We start from the raw sequence: 19,201 nt of genomic DNA, 5'->3' as shown, positions 1-19,201 counted from the left end.
ACTATGTCAATAGGATCGACCTGACTACCAGGGGACTATTTGACATAGAGCTATTTAAAGAAATTGTATGGGGATACAATTGGTAAGAGTATCTACCTTTAAAATATATGTGAGAAACGACTTGACTTCCAAGGGGCTCATACATATTGTTAAATAATTCCTTTACTCCACTAACAAAAATAAAAATTTCGTAAACTATAATGAGGGTAAATAGTTTAAAATAATTAGTGAAAATATCATTTAGATAAAAGTCCATGTCTTTATGATATATGCAAATATGTTCTTATACCATTGCCTTTTCTTTTCTATATTCTAGATTTCTCAATATGTTTGTTATATCACTGCGTGAAATACTTGAGACCAACAAGTTGGTAGGACCAAACTTTGATGACTGGTATAGAAATTTGAGAATTGTTCTCATGCATGAAAAGCTCATTGATGTGATCGATAAGCCTGCAAAGATAATCCCACCAGAGAATGATGTTCAATGCACCAAGGTTTATCAGAAACACTTGGAAGAATGTCTTGCTATTAAACACATGATTCTCGCTTCTATGAGTTCTGAACTCCAGAGGAAACATCAAAATATGGATCCAACTGCAATAATTGAATATCTTAAGAAGATGGTTGATACATAGTTGGGCATTGAAAACTCCCCAGTTGGACCCCTTGTCAATCATATGATTGTTCTTACCGAAGAACATGAGAAGTTGGGGTACAAGCTTGGTAAAGAGCTTTCTGAAGATTTGATCTTGCAGTCAATATATGATGCTGAATGTTTTCACTGTAAGAAGAAACGACATTGGAAGAGAAACTGCAAGAAGTATCTTGCAACTCTAAAGGACAAGAAACAAGGTGAGACATTAATAAAAAATATTTTCAAGGTTTCTTTAGATACTACTAATTCTTCACTGTGGGTATTAGATACTAGCAGTAGTTATAACATCTGTAATATGTTGCAAGGGTTCAAGATAAGTAGGAGGCTAAAGAAAGGAGAAGTTAATCTACAAGTTGGAAATGGTGCAAGAGTTGCGGTCGTAGTTGTAAGATCAATTTCTTTAATAATGTCTACGGGCTAAGTACTTATGTTGGATGATTGTTATTACATTCCTAAATTTGTTACGAACATAATTTCAGCTTCTATGTTAGACAAACATGGTTTTTGCATTATTATAGGCAATGGTATTTGCTCTATTAATTAAGGTGATAATTTATATGTGAATGGCTATCTCCAACATGATGTTTATATCTTCCCTAATACGAATGCTAATTTGATTATGCATATTTCAAGTCTTAAGAGGAAAAGAGATGATCATGTAAATCAAACATACCTTTGGCATTATAGGCTTGGTCATATTGGAGAGAAAAGAATTAACAAGTTGTACAAGGAAGGATACCTTGACAAGTATGATTTTGAATCATATCCAACTTGTGAATCTTGTCTCAAAGGAAAAATGACCAAATTTCCATTTATTGGAAGTGGAGAAAGAGCTTCTGAATTACTGTGACTAATTCATATAATGTTTGGGGGCCCATGAAAATTCAAGCTAGAGGTGGATATTCTTACTTCATCACCTTCACTGATGATATGTCAAGATATGGATTTGTATATCTTATGAAACACAAATCTGAATCTTTTGAAATGTTCAAAAAGTTCCGTAGTGAAGTTGAGAAGCAGACTGGTAAAAGTATCAAAGTACTAAGGTCTGATAGAGGTGGAGAATATCTTAGTGAAGATTTTACCAAATATCTCAAAGAGAATGAGATTCTCTCACAGTGGACACCTCCGAGAACATCACAACACAATGGTGTATCTGAAAGGAGAAATCGAACCTTATTAGATATGGTGAGATCTATGATGGGGTTCACTGATCTTCCAATGAATTTATGGGGATATGCTTTGGAAGCAGCAACATACTTACTTAATAAAGTTCCCACTAAGTCAGTCTCTACAACACCATATGAGATATAGAAAGGATGTAAGCCTAACCTTAAACATATTAAAGTTTGGGGTTGTCCATCTTATGTTAAGAGACTACAGTCTGATAAACTTGACTCAAGATCTGATAAGTGTAGGTTCATTGGGTATCCCAAGGAAACAATGGGATATTATTTCTATCACCCTTTTGACCATAAAGTGTTTGTGGCCAGAGGAGCAACCTTTTTGGAAAGAGAATTTCTTTTAGAAGGAAATTATAATGGAGAAATAGAACTTGATGAAGATCAAGAAACTAATGAATCAACACAATATAAAGATCATGAGACCCAAGTTGACGAACCTTTATTGGATGTTTTGAAGTTTCCATATTTAACGATTGAAGTTCAAGAACTAAATGAAGTTCAAGAATAGGTTAGTGAACCAGTTCCAAACCAAATTGAACAACAACCAAATCCAGCACAACGTGAACAGGTTGTACAAGTACCTCTTCGAAGGTCTACACGAGGACATCATGTACCAACTAGATTAAATTTAATAGTACAAGATGATGTATCAAATGAGGTTGATCATAATGATGATGACTCTAAGACCTATGAAGAGGCTATACAAAGTTCTGATTATGAGAAGTGGCAAAAGGCCATGGAATCCGAAATGGAATCCATGAAGGAAAATAAAGTATGGACTTTAGTTGAACCTTCAAAGGATATAAAACCTATTGGTTGTAAATGGGTTTTTAAGAAAAAGATTGGAGCAGACGAAAAGGTGGAGACCTACAAATCCCGTCTTGTTGCCAAGGGATATCGTCAGAAAGAAGGAGTCGACTATGACGAGACTTTCTCTCCCGTGGCAATGCTCAAATCTATTCGGATTTTGCTTGATATAGCAACATACTATGATTATGAAATATGGAAAATGGATGTGAAAACAACTTTCCTTAATGGTGAGCTAGAAGAGGATGTGTACATGACACAACCTGAAGGTTTCACATCTTCGTTATCATAATAAAATTTGCAAGCTACAAAGATCCATTTATGGACTAAAGCAAGCTTCTCGAAGATGGAATATTTGCTTTAACAAGACAATTGAAAAGTTCAATTTTGTTAGATGAGAAGAAGAACCTTGTATGTACAAAAAGGTTAGTGGGAGCACAATTATATTTTTATTGTTGTATGTTGATGATATATTGCTCATAGGGAATGACATACCGACATTGCAAAGTACCAAGATTTGGCTATCTAAATAGTCTCCATGAATGACTTGGGAGAAGCAGCTTATATATTAGGAATAAAGATCTATAAAGATAGATCTAGGAAGCTGCTTGGACTTTCTCAGTCTTTGTACATCGATACCATCTTAAAGAGGTATAATATGGATAATTCCAAAAGAAGCTATCTACCAATAGGCACTGGAATTACTCTCAGCAGGGAGGATTGTCCTAAAACACATGAAGAGAGAGAACGCATGAGTAGGATCCCATACGCTAGTGTAGTGGGAGCTATCATGTATACCATGACATGTACACGTCCTGATGTGGCTTATGCACTTGGAGTGACTAGCCGCTATCAGACAAATCCTGGTGAGGAACATTGGAAGGTGGTGAAGACCATTCTTAAGCACTTAAGAAGGACTAAGATCAATTCCTCATCTATGGAGATTCTGAGTTGAAACTTGAAGGTTACACTGATGTAAGTTTCTTTTCAGATAGAGATGATAGCAAATCTATTTCTGGTTATGTATTTACCTTAAATGGTGGTGCAGTGAGTTGGAAAAGTTCCAAACAAGCTACAGTAGCTGATTCAGTGACTGAAGCAGAATATATAGTAGCTAGTGAAGCTGCTAAGGAAACTGTATGGATGAAAAAGTTCTTAACTGAACTTGATGTGGTTCCTTTAATAGAAAGTGCGATTCCATTGTTGTGCGACAACACTGGAGCCATTGCTCAAGAAAAAGAACCAAAATCACACCTAAAATCCAAACACGTTCTGCCAAGGGGTCACTTCATAAGAGAAATCATTGGACGTGGAAACATCTAGATTCAAAAGGTTGATGGAAAGGAAAATGCTCCATACCCATTCACTAAAGCTCTTGGTGCAAAAAAGTTTGACAAACACAAGTAAAAATTGGGAATAAAGTACAAGAGCGTTTGGCTCAAGTGCAAGTGGGAGATTGTTAGGGATATAGTAGATATGCCCTAGATCCAATCTCATATTTGATGATTTGAACATATTTTTGTGAACGTTATTTGATATAAAAATATATGGCATTCTTTTATCATAGTTATTATTAATTGTTTGATTAATTTGATAAGGTCCTTGATTAAATTTTGAGGCTTGTCATCGTGATAGAGATCATGATAATGAGAGCAAAGTCTCTTAAAATTTAATCTAAATTTGTTCTTGATCGTAGGGTTATTAATTTGGACATTAGTAATCCGGTTAGATCAATATTTATGTGATCGTCTTTATGGGATAAAGATTAGTTGATCTCATTAACTAAATCACATAGATAGATGATGCATATAGAGATATGATCATTGAACCGACTCATTGGATAATTCCTAATGGTTAGAATTACCATAAACTGTCAATAGGATATTCTCTTGAAGAATGTGATGTAAGAATTTCCTTTGACCTGAGATCGTCATAGTAATTGACAAGTTATTTATTGTGCTTTGATACCAGACACCTATTGCCCTAGAGCGATAGTTGAAAGGATATTGGGTACGATTAAATACTTGTAGAATTAGTGATTGATCAAGATAGAATCTGTCAACTCTTGGTAATGAGTTTAAGCTCCATGTTGTCATGAATTATAAACGACCAAATTAAGACCTTGGCCAGGGCAATTGAATGAAAGAAGAAAAGAGTTTCTTAGGTCATTCAATGGTCGATTATATTTGACATGAACACATAGTTGGTCGCCTATTAGGATTTGACAGTTGAACCATATCCTAGGGTGATCCAGAGCTATAAGGACAGAAGGAATTACTACATTATTCTTCTACTGGTTCTTGAGAGTAAATTGTATACTTCATGCTATCCGGTCGTTAAGGAGTGTTGCTAGACGTCACCCTTGATTAGTATATTGATGTGGTCAATTTACTACCGTTTTAGTATTGAACCTATGGGGTCGCACACTAACAAATGTTCTGATCTTTGCTAAAGGATTAATTACTTTATTATTTGTCAATTAAATTAAATAATTTAATTAGTCAAATAGATTCAGTTATTAGTCAAAATGAATATTATTATATTCTTTGCTAGCACAAAGGATATAATTAATATTGTGAACAAATTGAAGTTTTCTATTTGGAATAGAAAAATTAAATTATTTCTCTTAGTTGAAATATATATGTGATATATATAATATAAGTTATTATTGATTTATATAAATGTTATATATAATATTAATTTATTCTTCAATTTGGAATTGGAATTGTAAAGACGTGAAAGTCCAATTGGACTAAGTAGCGTTCGGCACTTCAATCCCTTTGAGAATGGGATTTGAATCTTTATAGAAAATTCCATCAAGTTTATTTTTGGAATAAATTTTTACCCTAATTAAATCATTACCTCAACCAAACAGGAAAATGGTTTATAGGTGATGTTATATAAAGGGTGATGGAAGAAAATTTGCCACATTAATTCTTAAGCAGAAAAATCACTTTGTAAAAGTGAGAGTGCAACACAAGCCAAGAGAGAAAATACAATTACAAGAAAAGTGTTTCTTATTCTTCTTATAACATTGAGTTGAGATTTTTGAGAAAAATTTCAATACAATAATTGTTCAATTTTTGTTTAAGGGTTTCATTGATCAAAGAGTTGATAGCAAGGATCGGTCTCGGTGTGGATACGTATAGAGTCTTCGCACTATCGAATAATTTGAAACGAGACTTTCTTCACCAGGTACGTCTTAGATCCGATCTTTGACACGTAAATAAATTTTAAACACGAAAAGATCTTTCTAGGATTGTTATTGTCTTCCGCTACGTGTTGCGAACACTTATACGCAATCCTTCAATTTAGTGGTTGTGGTATCAAACTATAAGAAATTCGAACAATTTACTCTTATAAAGTTTTAAGATACCCTGATATTGTAGTAACGAAAACTTTTACTTCTCAGATCGGCATGTATTCCTTTCAAACTGTGTGTTTGTTGCTGAGTATAAAATTTAAAAAAGAAAGAAAAACTTTCGTATCAAAAGTAGTTTATTTTTTGAAGATGAAAACAAAACGTTTTTGTGGAAATTGAGAACAATCCAAAATAAGTTTCACAGAAACAAACATAATTATTCTCCAATAAAATATATAAAAGTTTCCAAATTCCAACACAATTATCTAAATTTGTTGCCATAATCTATTCAAAAGTAAATCCAAAGCCAGTGGTCTTTAACAGACAATGATGTCTTGATTAGACGTTAACATACTTGTACAAAATCCTAGGCAGACACTTGTAAACTTAATTTATTTTGATCTTGACTTTGTGAAATTCCTTTACAATCGAAGAATGTCCGGCCTAGTGACAGAGTACTGATTCTAACTTTGTGTAATTGAGCTTGTTGAGTTGTTGTTTTGTGTGTGTATTTATCGTGCTTCATGGGATCTTTCTAACGTGTAGTTTCTTTTGTTGAGCTTGTTTGATCCAAAAGAATTAAATCAATTAAAGAAGATGAAAAGGTAAATCTCAGCCAAGTATAATAAATTCTAGGATGAGGAACATAAGGGATGAACAAGGTAAATAATATTTATTGATTTCGTGGAACTAAATGATTAAGCGTCAAAAGAACGATCACCAAGAATGTAGAATAAATATTATAATAGATGCTCTTAGTCGAAAGTTCCTCTTACATGTTTTTTTCCTAACTATATATAAAGGACCACCCCCTTCTGAACCCTAGAAAGTATATCATAGGGAATATTCGAAGTATATTCCTAAAGCCTCCTGTTAGACCTACATTACTGCGAAAGTCATGCGTCATCTATCCGCTTGTTGGTCGTCTCCGTCTTCCACAGGACATCATGTTGTAAAGATCTCATTTTTTGTCATATTGGTCAGTAGCAATGGTCGTCCAAATTTGGACCCATACAGTTACTCCCTCTGCTTGTCGAGGTTGCGACTTGGTGCGTCCTCGATAAGCGGACATCGCCCATACCTGTGGAGAAAGTTGGTTTTATGAAACGCTATGACTTGGCCAACAACAGAAGGTTAGCGTGCTCAACGATACCCCTGGTGGTGTGTCTTATCAAAAAAGGACATCACTTCTACGTGCGTCATCATTATGCGTGCTTTCGAGACAGGGGCTGAAGGCTTGTCGCTTCGATTTTCGGTGCCATTCTGTAGCCTTCCACTTCAATTCTGGCTCCACCCAATCCTATAAATAGGGGGAGGGTTTTGTTTTTTTCATAAACTCTTGGCCATTTCGTCTCTGGTTATTCTTTCTTATCCCTCCCGTGTTTGCTCCAACGATTCCTCTGCTTCCTTTCTTCCGATCTTCATTCTTATCTTTTTCTGTTACATTAACACATTTTCCGCCGTAGAGATGCTTAGAAAACATCGATCTTGTGATAGGGGAGTTCCCTTGTTTACAAATCCTTCACCTCATGGATGAGTCCTCTAATGGGGATAAATCTTCGTTGAGAAGGAAGAGCAGGATAGAGCTCGGGAAGAGCGCGACGGTTGATACCGGTAAGAGTAGGACGGGTGCATCGGAGACGGCACCGGTACCCGCATTTATGGCCGACTCCATCTTGGCGGGGAGGTCTCCCCAAACAGAAGGGGTTTACCAAGGAGGTAGTTCCATGCGCTCCGTTGAGGGTGGCGCATCGTCTAACGTCGGAGTGGGCCTACGTGTCGAGGGCAAAGGCTCGGGCTCGGATTCGACCAGGGGAATGTTCGTGAGTTTTTGGAGCGTCACACTCACGTAGAGGTCAGAGTGGAGGGTTCCGATCGACACATAGTTGTCCCTGGGGACTACAACTTGTTGTCGGACTGTGATCAGGTGGCGTCTACTTTAGCTCCTTTATGTGCTGCCCCTGAGAATGAGGCGCTTAAAGAGATAAACGATATAGAGCTATCCCGGAGCGTCTCTGGCATGGCCTTGCGGGTAGATATCTTTCTTTTCATTTCATCGTTGGGTTAGTGTTATTGTTTTTAGCCTATTCTTTTGTTTTAACTTTACTTTTTGTGCCAGACCTTTATTATGGAGATCGAGCGCGAGCGCCGGGAAAGGAGGAGGATGACCTTCTATGGAAAAATGTCTTCTAAGTATAAAGAATATCGCACCAAGCGTCGTGCGATGACCGACATCTACAATCAGGATCCTGACTTCCAACTGTTCTGCGAAGGGCTCAAGCATAGGGAGGATCAATTAGCACATAAAGTTGAGGAGTTGAGGGAACGAGACGAGGACCTTATGAAGGCCATCGCCCATAACCGTGAGCTCGAGGCATCCCTTAAAGTGAAGGAAGATGAGCTTGAGCTAAGTAGGGGGTAATGGCGCTGAAGTAATATCCCGTCGTGGTTCGAGTGGTGTCGAACTCGTTTTTCATCGATGGCCTTAGCCATTGGGATGTTACTTTTGATCTAGCGCCGAAGTAATATCCCGTCGTAGTTCGAGTGATGTCGAACTCGTTTTTTGTCGATGACCTTAGCCATTTGGATGTTACTTTCGAGCTGGCGCTGAAGTAATATCCCGTCATAGTTCGAGTGGTATCGAACTTGTTTTTCGTTGATGGCCTTAGCCATTGGGATGTCACTTTCGAGTTGGCACCGAAGTAATATCCCGTCGTAGTTCGAGTGATGTCGAACTCATTTTTCGTCAATGGCCTTAGCCATTGGGATGTTACTTTCGAGCTGGCGCTGGAGTAATATCCCATCGTAGTTAGAGTGATGTCGAACTCATTTTTCGTCAATGGCCTTAGCCATTGGGATATTACTTTCGATCTGGCATTGAAGTTATATCCCATCGTAGTTCGAGTGATGTGGAACTCGTTTTTCGTCGATGGCCTTAGCCATTGGGATGTAACTTTCGAGTTGGCGCCGAAGTAATATCCCGTCGTAGTTCGAGTGATATCGAACTCGTTTTTCGTCGATGGCCTTAGCTATTGGGATGTTATTTTCGAGCTGGCGTCGAAGCAATATCCCATCGTAGTTCGAGTGATGTCGAACTCATTTTTCGTCGATGGCCTTAGCCATTGGGATGTTACTTTTGAGCTGGCGCTGAAGTAATATCCCGTCGTAGTTTCAGTGATGTCGAACTCGTTTTTTTGTGTCAATGGCCTTAGCCATTGGGATGTTACTTTCGAGCTGGCGCCGAAGTAGTATCCCGTTGTGGATGCCAGTTTCATTCATACATTGGAGATGCGTGTTGCTTTTGTATACATAATGGAGTGATTTTATTCATGTCGGATATACATGTCGACTTCGTACATATAATGGAGATTATACCTTGTCCCTTCATTGCTCGGCCTGGAGATGTAATCGTTAGATGGGGAAATGAACAATACTTCGAACCTCGAGGCGTCCCTCTCGTTGCCTCATTAAAAAACATCCCCGAGAAAACCCAATTGGGAAAAAACCCGGGCGAGGGAAAAAGAGTACGACTCGGGCGGTGTCTTTTTTCAGAAGTGGAAGTACTTGAGGTGGGTGACATTCCAGTTATTTTGCAATAACTTTCTTTCCATTGTTTCTAGCTGGAATGCTCCTTTGCTTGTTGCTGCTGTGATTTTGTATGGCCCGTCACAATTTGTTCCAAGCTTCCCTTCATTCAGGTCCTTCGCTGCTTGCATTTTGGCCTATAGTACGTAGTCCCCGACTCTGAGTGGTCGTACTTTGGCCTTCTTGTTATAGTACCTTTCTGCTTCTTGTTTTTGGGCCACCATTCTTATGTGTGCCATATCCCTTCGTTCTTCGACCTCATCCAAGTCTTGTAACCTACTTTCGTCGTTGCTCGATCCACTCTCATTGGAGTATCTCAGGCAAGGTTCCCGGCCCTCAACGGGTATGACTGCATCGGTGTCGTAGACCAGGGAATACGACATCTCACCTGTGTTGGTATTTGGCGTTGTGCGGTAGGCCCATAGCACTTCCGGTAGTAGTTCCGGCCATATACCTTTGGCATCTTCAAGCTTTTTCTTTAATATGTTTAATATTGTTTTATTGGAGGATTCCGCTTGACCGTTACTGGCAGGATGATATGTCGTGGAGAGTATCCGCTTAACATGCCATTTTTCGAAGAACTCAGTCGTCTTTTTCCCGACAAACTGGGGTCCGTTGTCGCAACTGATTTCTTTGGGGATGCCGAAGTTGTATATGATGTTTTTCCAGATGAACGTCGTTACACCTCCTTTTTACTACACCCCGTAAAGGGTATAAATATAAGAGAGTTTTTTCAATTAAAGGACAATCGAAACGGGATTTGTTTATTTTAAGATCAGAGTCGTCACTTGGGAGTTTTATGGTGTCCCAAGTCACCGATTCAAATCCTGAATCGAGGAAAAATTGACTCTGTATTATAGTCCACGAATCAGAAATTCGAGTAAGGAATTCTGTTAACCCGGAAGAAGGTGTTAGGCACTCCCAAGTTCTGTGGTTCTAGCACGGTCGCTTTGATCATACTTGGCTTATTAAAATTGTTTAATTACTGACTTTAGATCCTACGTGCACTTACCTTTTTTTAACCGCTTCTAGTCACTTGATCTATTCGTAATTAAAGAACTGAGTTACGCGTACGTATACTCCTTTTTGGCGCGTCAGAAATCATGTCACGCAAACGTGTCCACAATTAATAATGCTTGTTCATTTATTTAAGAAAAATTTGGTTGAAGTTGCGCGAACGCATACCTCGAGTCATTTAAAAGTTTAATTATGTTACGCGAACGTATACATAATCGCAATACTAATCTAAATCGGGCCTAAAGCAAACTACGAATGTTAACTTTGTAAGGGCCATGAAAATTTACTAAATGGCACGCCTAGATTTCTAAATAAATTAAAATATTAATTAAGCGAGGTCCACGAATCTAAGTCAGCTACTTCTTAAAGCTTTTTCTCTACTAAAGTTTACGCTCCAATTGCTAATGTTAATAAAATTCATGAGTTAAAAGAAAACCATCAACGTAAATATTCAAACTCGCCATCCCAAACATTGTCAAAGTACTTTCAAACAAAATAAAGATACCAAAAGAATAATGAAACAGCTCAGGAAAAACTATCCCAAGAACAAGTCACGGGACCGACCAAAACAAGCATTTTTAACTAGAGAAAACAATATAAACCAAAGCACCTTTTAAACCATATCTGGAGAGAAATGAACTAATAATAAAGATAACAAACAAATATTTTCATTCTCTTTGAACTTTCGGCATTGAGGAGTGTCCATATGAGTTGCAGCCAACAAGTCTTAGACAAATGATTCATATTAGTTTATGCTTGGTTTCAACATTCATACCTCTATCTTCGGTGAGTGAGTATTTCAATAACAAACAATCTAATTCAGAACTCTTATGAACTTATTCAGTGCTCAATTAACAGTGCAATGCCAACCATGATGATATTTAGCCACTAACATGTTGCAGATTATATTATATGGTTAAACTTGAATCATTAAGAAAACAACTCTATCACATGACTTTGTCGTCTACTCAATCTCAACGAAATCGTCACCCACAATTTTAACGACATCAACAGAGAAACAACGCAGTAAGATGAACCACAGATGGAAATCCAGCAAACTAACATGTCTAATTTCTCAATTACAACCATTCTTTGACAAATACACTAATCAGGACATTTAAAGCTACATGGTAATTGTAAAACTGAAAGAAGAAGAGGTAAAGTCCATCAACAACATCATATTACTACACCAATCCATATCCAGAACGGCCAGAAAGGAGTAGAAGGAAATTAAGCTAAACTAAACAATTTCGAAGGTGCAAAAACATGGAATAACAACTACATTAGTGTAAATTTTCATTCAAGTGAACCAATCTTCACATTCACCCATTTTCATACATTGGAAGATGAGATGAGTACCTAGAAATCACAACAGAAATGAAAGATGAGGGGTCAGCCAAGTAAAAACAGTAGCAGCAGGTGTTTCAGCACCAGGGTCAGCTCACTAAACAACTTCAGACCAGGAATGAATAAGGATTGATCAACTTGGAAACAATTTCAAACCAGCAAAACATTCAATAAAGCCCAGCAATCAAAATCGAATTAGAAATGAACCAAAAAACCTTGAACACCAACTGATTCAACTCATCTTGACCTTTAGTTGCTCAGAAATTATCTCAGAATGAATACCACAAGAATTTCCACGGATTTTCTCAATAGAACAGTGATTTTTGTATTTTTTTCCACCGTCTAGGATTTTTTGGGATTTCCTAGCTCTTGGGTCTGCCTTGAAAGGCAAGAAATGATGCCTTTATAGGCAAGAAAGCAGGGCAGCCTCAGCTTGCACTTTTCCCCTTTGCTAATTTTTGTTTTAGCTTAAAAACCCCTAGCCAAAAATCAGATTTTTCACATTAATCCCCACCCCAGCTTCCAGGAAGCTTCCTTCAGTCAGTTATAAAAGATTCCCCAGCCTAGATTACCCAAATTATCCCCCCAAACCCTGTTATTTACTTTTAGGACAAAGCAGGGTCAGATCAACCCAAAACCAATTTTAAACTTGGGCTAACAGGCATGTTTCCTTCAAGCGACGGGCTAGTGAACAACAGACCCCAAACCCAGCCCAAACAAACAAACTTAAGGGAATTAAAATTCAGAACAGCGACAACACACACAATTAATCCAATTCCTTTTCTTCTTTTCTTTTAAAAACGTTTTAGCCTGAAATTAACACTAAGTTATTAACTAGCATATTTAACTTAATCCTACAGAAAAGGAGAAGCAACTGATGACTAAAGATTGAACTAAAGGAAACAGAACAAGGCAGAAAAATACCAAGGGAACAGAAGATACTTATGCACTCCATTTTAAACTTCAGAATCCTCAAAGACGAGGCTGACCCGACATCGAAACTCCAGCGAATTCAAAATCTTGACCAAATGGCGAGAATTGTAACACGAATATTAGTCGAACTCTTGTTTATAGCTAATAATTTGTGCCGCAATTCTCATCACGAGCCAAGAAAGGAACGAGGTGGAATCTTGAAGAAATTTGGTCATTTGAGGTTGAGTGTCTGAAATCGGGTCAGAAACAAGGGAAAGGGCGCTCTTGATATGAAATAGCCCCATTTTTTTTATGTAAACTGAGGAATTCATGGTAGTTATAACACGATCTGAAATTCAAAAAAATCCGGTGTTCTTTTGGAAAAAATGGTGGCAGGACAGGAAAGAGGGGACGATGGGGGTTGTCTGGTCGAAATTTGGATGGATTTGGAAGTGCTCCGCCGCCGTGAGGCGATTTCCGGACGGCGGAGCCACGGTGGAAAGGGGTGGTGATTTCAGAGATGGGATTAGGCTTCGGGCTCAGGAGATGGGGGGGTCTGAAGATTCAGACACTTTTATATGGGGGGAAGGGCTAGTTCTGGTCCGTTGGATCTAGGCACGATCAATGGCTCAGATCAAACCTTAACGAAACGACGCTGTTTGGTTCGGGGGGGGGGGAGGGGGGACCGGACCGGGTTGGACACGGGTTTGGGCTGAGTAAAGGGTATTTTGGACGGGTGTGGGTTTGGGCTTGGGGTAAATTTGGCCCAGAGCTTAATTTGCTCTTATTCCCCTTTCCTTTTCATTTTCCATTTTTCATTTTTCTTCTAATTTCTTTTTTAAATTGAGATTAAAAATTAAACATAAAACCTAAATTAATTCCTAATCAAATTATCCTATCAAATTAAGTCAACTAACTCTAAATAATAATTACCATAACTAATTAAATACCAAATTAAAGAAAACCTCCAAAATTCGAGACTAAAATTTAAAAAATGCAAAAATAAGTTATTTTTTGTGATTTTTCCATTTTTATAAAACAATTAATTTGATAATTAATCCCAAAGTGTAGAATTAAATCCCAAATGCAAATGCAACATATTTTTTTGTATTTTCATTAATTAAACGAAAACGAAATGCACAGACAAATGCAAACAATTAACAGAAAATGCCACAAAAATTGCAAATAATGAAAAGAAATCATTTTGTTTTGAATTTATGGGAGTAATTCATATAGGACAAAAATCACGTGCTCACAGCTGCCCCTCTTTGCCCGTAAACACGAAGAGTTTTCGTGCAAAGATAAAGTGAGCGGATACGAGCGATTTTTGTCCGTTTGAATACTCCGTGGGAAATATTTTTGAAAGATTTGACCGCACCCTGTTTCCGAGGTTGCCTACATATCCTTGGCTAAAGAGGAATCAGGTCAGTGTAGTTCAGGAATGTTTGGTAGCTGAGACTACCATGACACTGTGATTTCACTGTTGTTGCTACTGCTGCTACTGCTTACTGAACCCCCTTATTACACCATATCAAAAATAAAAGAAGCTAGACTAGACTATGATCTACGCTTTACAAAATCCTATCTATATCTTCAAACTTGCTCTTGTGTTTCTTGTCGTCTTGTTAACTTGTATTCTCCCGGTGAAATCCCTTTGTTGCCGCCTCGAATTGTAATCTGAGATGTTTTCCCTTTTCTTCAGGTGGACGCCTGACTGCTAACGTCGAATTGTATCCTGAGATGTTTTTCCTTACTCTCCAAGTGGATGCCTAACTGCTGAACTTGATATGTATTCCCATGCTCTGACTCCAAGACGTGAATGTATTCCCATGCTATCCAGGTGGGCTCCTGACTTTAGCAAAATAGACAAAAACAAAGAAAATTTTCTGCCCCAGTTTGGCTATGTAGGCCCATGTGTAAGTGTAAAACGAATCACATTACCGAATATCAAAGAATTTTGAAAACCAAAACTTGACTCGTGCTCCCTTGTTCTCTAGACGGGCTCCTGACTGCTAAACTTGAAAGTATTCCCTGCTTTCCAGGCAGGCGTCCTGACCTCAATTTGAAATGTATTCCCTGCTCTCCAAGCGAGCGTCCTGAATTCAATTTGAAATGTATTCCATGCTCTCCAGGCGGGCTCCTGACTTCAACTTGACAAAACAAAGAATTTGAAAGCTAAAATTTAAATTGTACTCCCTTGTTCTCCAGGCGAGCTCCTGACTGCTACACTCGAAAGTATTCCTATGCTCTCCAGGTGGGATCCTGACTTCAACTTGAAATGCATTCCCTGCTCTCCAGGCGGGCTCCTGACTTCAACACAGACAAATCAAAGAATTTGAAAGCTAAAATTTAAATTGTACTCCCTTGTTCTCCAGGCGGGCTCCTGACTGCTACGCTTGAATGTATTCCCTGCTCTCCAGGCGGGCTCCTGACTGCTGCATTTTAAAGTATTCCCTGCTCTCCAGGAGGGCTCCTGATTTCAACTTGAAATGCATTCCCTGCTCTCCAGGTGGGCTCCTGACTTCAACAATTGATAAAACAAAGAATTGTTTCTGCCACAGTTTGGTAGCCGAGCACATGGGTGAGTGTTAAACTGAATCGTTCTACCAATTGTTACTAAGAATTTGAAAGCTAAGTCCTATTATCCAGGAAGGTCCTGACAACTGACAATTATATATCTAAGCTATATCTCCTAAAGGTATTACTTCCGCTAAGTCCTGTTATCTAAGAGGGTTTTAAACTACATCCTATTATCCAGGAAGGTCGTGAAGACTCCTAATTGAATCCTATATTGAACATGCAAACATTGAAACCAACTTATATCCCTTTGGGATATATTTATGCTAAATTATGTTATTCATGATTGTTTTGAATTTTAACTAAGCCACATTTTCCAGGAGGGTCCTGAAAGTTTACAGTCAAACTTGTTTTGGTGCTTTCTCTTCCCCTACGGAGAGTTTCTCCGAAACAAACGAATTTTTCTGCCCCTGTTTCAATCAAAGAAAATTTTGTCAGTTTAAAATGGAGGTTAGCTGATGGCATTCTTGCTGAAGATCTTTCCGCTGCATTGTTTTGTTCTGACTAGCTTCCCCGAACTGGCCCTGAACCGCTTTGACATTCTGACTGACTTTCAAACCCCATGACCTTTCACGAACCGAGTGTCCTATGCCCATGCTGTTGTTCACACCTCTGACCCCTTTATCCGAACCTTTGCATCTCCCATGACATTACCAAACCATTCCACCGATAAAACTTCCGGTGATTCCTTGTACCCCCTCTCACATCATGTTATCCTTAGTACGCTTTGACCACGCTATGCTTTGAAATTTTGGAAGTTGGTAGTGAGCTTTGAATTTCTTTTTCACTTGCTTTGAACAAAACTGACATTGAAACATCTTAGAAAAATAAACCCAAAAGAAAATGAAATGCAATGACTTTGCGGGTTAAGGATAAGAAGAATTCAAAACCAGATGACTGCTACAAAGGGAAAAAGAAAAAGAAACTTATCTGAGTGAAACATCTAGTACCAATGATCATGACATGCATTTCGGATTAATTGGCCCAATCTGTCCAACCAATCAACTTTTAGTTGTCGTACTTTGTTGCCTCAGAATTTCCATGACTTGATTACTTTACCCAAACCTTGACCTTGTTCATCCTGCGGTGCCTTGAAACAATTTTCCACCAACAGACCTTTCTCACTTGTTGACTTTTTAACTCACTTTCGCCTCAAGGTGCCTGTGAGGGTTTTCACCAATAAGACTCTCTCTTTTTAATTTCTCTCAACTCCCGCGCCTTACGGTGCCTGTGAAGGTTTTCACCAATAAGACTCTCTCATTTTATTTCTCTCAACTCCCGTCGCCTTACGGTGCCTATGAAGGTTTTCACCAATAAGACTCTCTCATTTTTATTTTTCCTGCTTGAACCAGAGTGCTGCCCCTGACATGAATTACCTTTACCTGCTCGACTTGGCATTTCTCAAAAACTGATCAGGAGGTCTTTCTTTGGACCATAATGTGGGCTTTTGGACAGGGTTAGAAAGAAAGGGCATGAAAGGCTCAAAACAATTCAAATGGGTTAAAATTACAACTTTCGGAATCAGATTTCTCACAACAATCACGACTTCTACCCCAGTTTCTTGCTTGGGGGCTTTTGAATTTTTATTTTGATGAGACCGACTCGTGAGGCTGCCTACGTTTCCTTAAAAGGAATCAGGTTGAACGTAGTTCATGTCATAGAAATTACTTTGTTGTTGTGATTTCTCTTTTTCTCTTTTGCTTTTCTCTCTTTTCTTTTACTGTTTTTCTTCTTCTTTTCTCTTTTCCTTTTTTCCTTTTTTTTTTCTTTTTTTTTCATTCTTTTCTTTCTCTTTTCCTTTTCTTCCTTTTCTTATCTTTCACACTTGTGTTTCTGATATTCACTACTGATTTCGAAAGAGGGGTAATAAAGAAAATAAATAAGGCTCAAAAGGGGTGACGATGGATAAAGTGTTTAGATAGCAGAACAAAACGCCTTCGTCATTTCAATCTTCAAAATATGCCAAATACAAACAAGTACAATCAAACAAAGAAATCATACATAATATCTCTTGACTGCATTGGAATTGATAGCCATTTCTACACATTTCCCTTCTACATCTGTCAAATATAACACGCCATTGGACAACAATCTAGTTACGACAAATGGCCCCTGCCAGTTTGGGGCGAACTTTCCTTTTGCTTCATCCTGATGAGGCAAGATACGTCTCAACACTAACTGACCCACTTCGAACTTCCGTGGACGTACCTTCTTGTTATATGCTCTCGCCATTCTCTGTTGGTACAATTGGTCGTGACACACTGCTGCCAATCTCTTTTCATCAATCAGACTTAATTGCTCCAAGCGGGTTTTGACCCATTCGACGTCATCAATTTCTGCCTCAGCGACAATCCCAAGGGATGGGATTTCAATTTCTGCGGGTATTACTGCCTCCGTGCCATACACCAACAAATAAGGAGTGGCCCCTACTGAGGTACGGACAATAGTGCGATAACCCAGCAAAGTAAACAATAGCTTTTCATGCCACTGCCTAGAACCTTCCACCATTTTTCGAAGTATCTTCTTTATATTCTTGTTGGCTGCCTCGACTGCTCCATTCGCCTTAGGGCGATATGGGGTGGAATTGCGATGTATAATCTTAAACTGCTGACATATGTCATCAGATGACTATTAAGATTAGCGCCATTGTCCGTGATGATTACCTTCGGATTCCCAAACTGACAGATGATATTTGAATGCAAAAAATCGACCACTGCTTTCTTGGTCATATATTTGAAAGTTTTCGCTTCAACCCACTTGGTGAAATAATCAATGGCTACCAGAATAAATCTGTGTTCGTTTGATACTGCTGGCTCGATTGGCCCAATGACATCCATGCCCCAAGCAACAAAGGGCCATGGTACCGACATTGTATGCAATTCAGATGGTAGGGAATGAATCAAATTTCTGTGCACCTGGCGCTGATGACACTTGCGCACAAAACTGATGCAACCTCGCTCCATAGTGAGCCAGTAATAACGTGCTCGGAGAATATTCTTTGCCAGAACATACCCACTCATATGCGGTCCACAAACTTCGGAGTGTACCTCAGTCATGATAGTTGTGGCATGTCTGGCATCTATGCATCTTAGCAATCCAAGATCTGGAGTTCTTTTGTGTAACACCCCTCCACTAAAGAAAAATCCACTTGCCAATCGTCGAATTGTTGTTTTCTGATCACCTGTAGCCTGTAACGGATATACCCCCATCCTGATGTATTCTTTGATATCATGGAACCATGGCTCCCCATCAAGTTCTTCTTCCACCATATTACAGTAAGCATGCTGATCACGGACTTGAATCTGCAAAGGGTCCACATAAGCCTTATCTGGATGATGTAACATTGATGCCAGAGTAGCCAAAGCATCGACAACTTCATTATGGATCCTTGGGATATGCTTGAATTCTATTGACTGAAACCGTTGGCAAAGATCATGCAAGCATTGCCAGTACGGTATGAGTTTTAAATCCCGTGTTTCCCATTTTCCCTGAATCTGGTGTACCAGCAGGTCTGAGTCACCCAAGACCAAGACTTCCTAGACACCCATATCCACAGCCATCCTCAAACCTAAAATGCATGCCTTGTATTCCGCCATGTTGTTAGTACAGTAGAACCGAAGCTGAGCCGTAACAGGGTAATGATGCCCTGTTTCAGAGACAAGTACCGCTCCTATCCCAAAGCCTTTCATGTTAGCATCCCCATCAAAGAAAAGTTTTCATCCTGGCCTTTCAATCTGTTCCAACTCCTCAATA

General features: G+C 38.7%; 1 protein-coding gene across 1 annotated transcript; it reads right to left on the bottom strand.

Annotated features, from left to right (window-relative positions):
• Window positions 1-15,789: 15,789 nt before the first annotated feature.
• On the bottom strand, window positions 15,790-18,717 carry LOC138880005 (uncharacterized). Its single transcript, XM_070159654.1, has 2 exons — window positions 18,112-18,717; window positions 15,790-15,858 (listed from the first exon to the last, which is right to left on the bottom strand). Exons 1-2 carry the CDS (start codon window positions 18,715-18,717, stop codon window positions 15,790-15,792), a joined length of 675 nt encoding a protein of 224 aa, XP_070015755.1.
• Window positions 18,718-19,201: the final 484 nt, after the last annotated feature.

Source organism: Nicotiana sylvestris, chromosome 10 (genome assembly GCF_000393655.2).
Source record: "Nicotiana sylvestris chromosome 10, ASM39365v2, whole genome shotgun sequence".
Taxonomy (NCBI): Eukaryota; Viridiplantae; Streptophyta; class Magnoliopsida; order Solanales; family Solanaceae; genus Nicotiana; species Nicotiana sylvestris.
This window is presented reverse-complemented; position numbering and strand designations above follow the sequence as displayed.

What these genes read in the sequence shown, in the direction of transcription:
- LOC138880005 (XM_070159654.1), bottom strand. Translation starts at nt 18,717, where the DNA reads ATGGTGGAAGAAGAACTTGATGGGGAGCCATGGTTCCATGATATCAAA. An exon ending in GTCAGTTTGGGAATCCGAAG is followed by an intron (nt 15,859 to 18,111) that starts GTAATCATCACG and finishes TGATTGAAACAG; the next exon opens with GGGCAGAAAAATTCGTTTGT.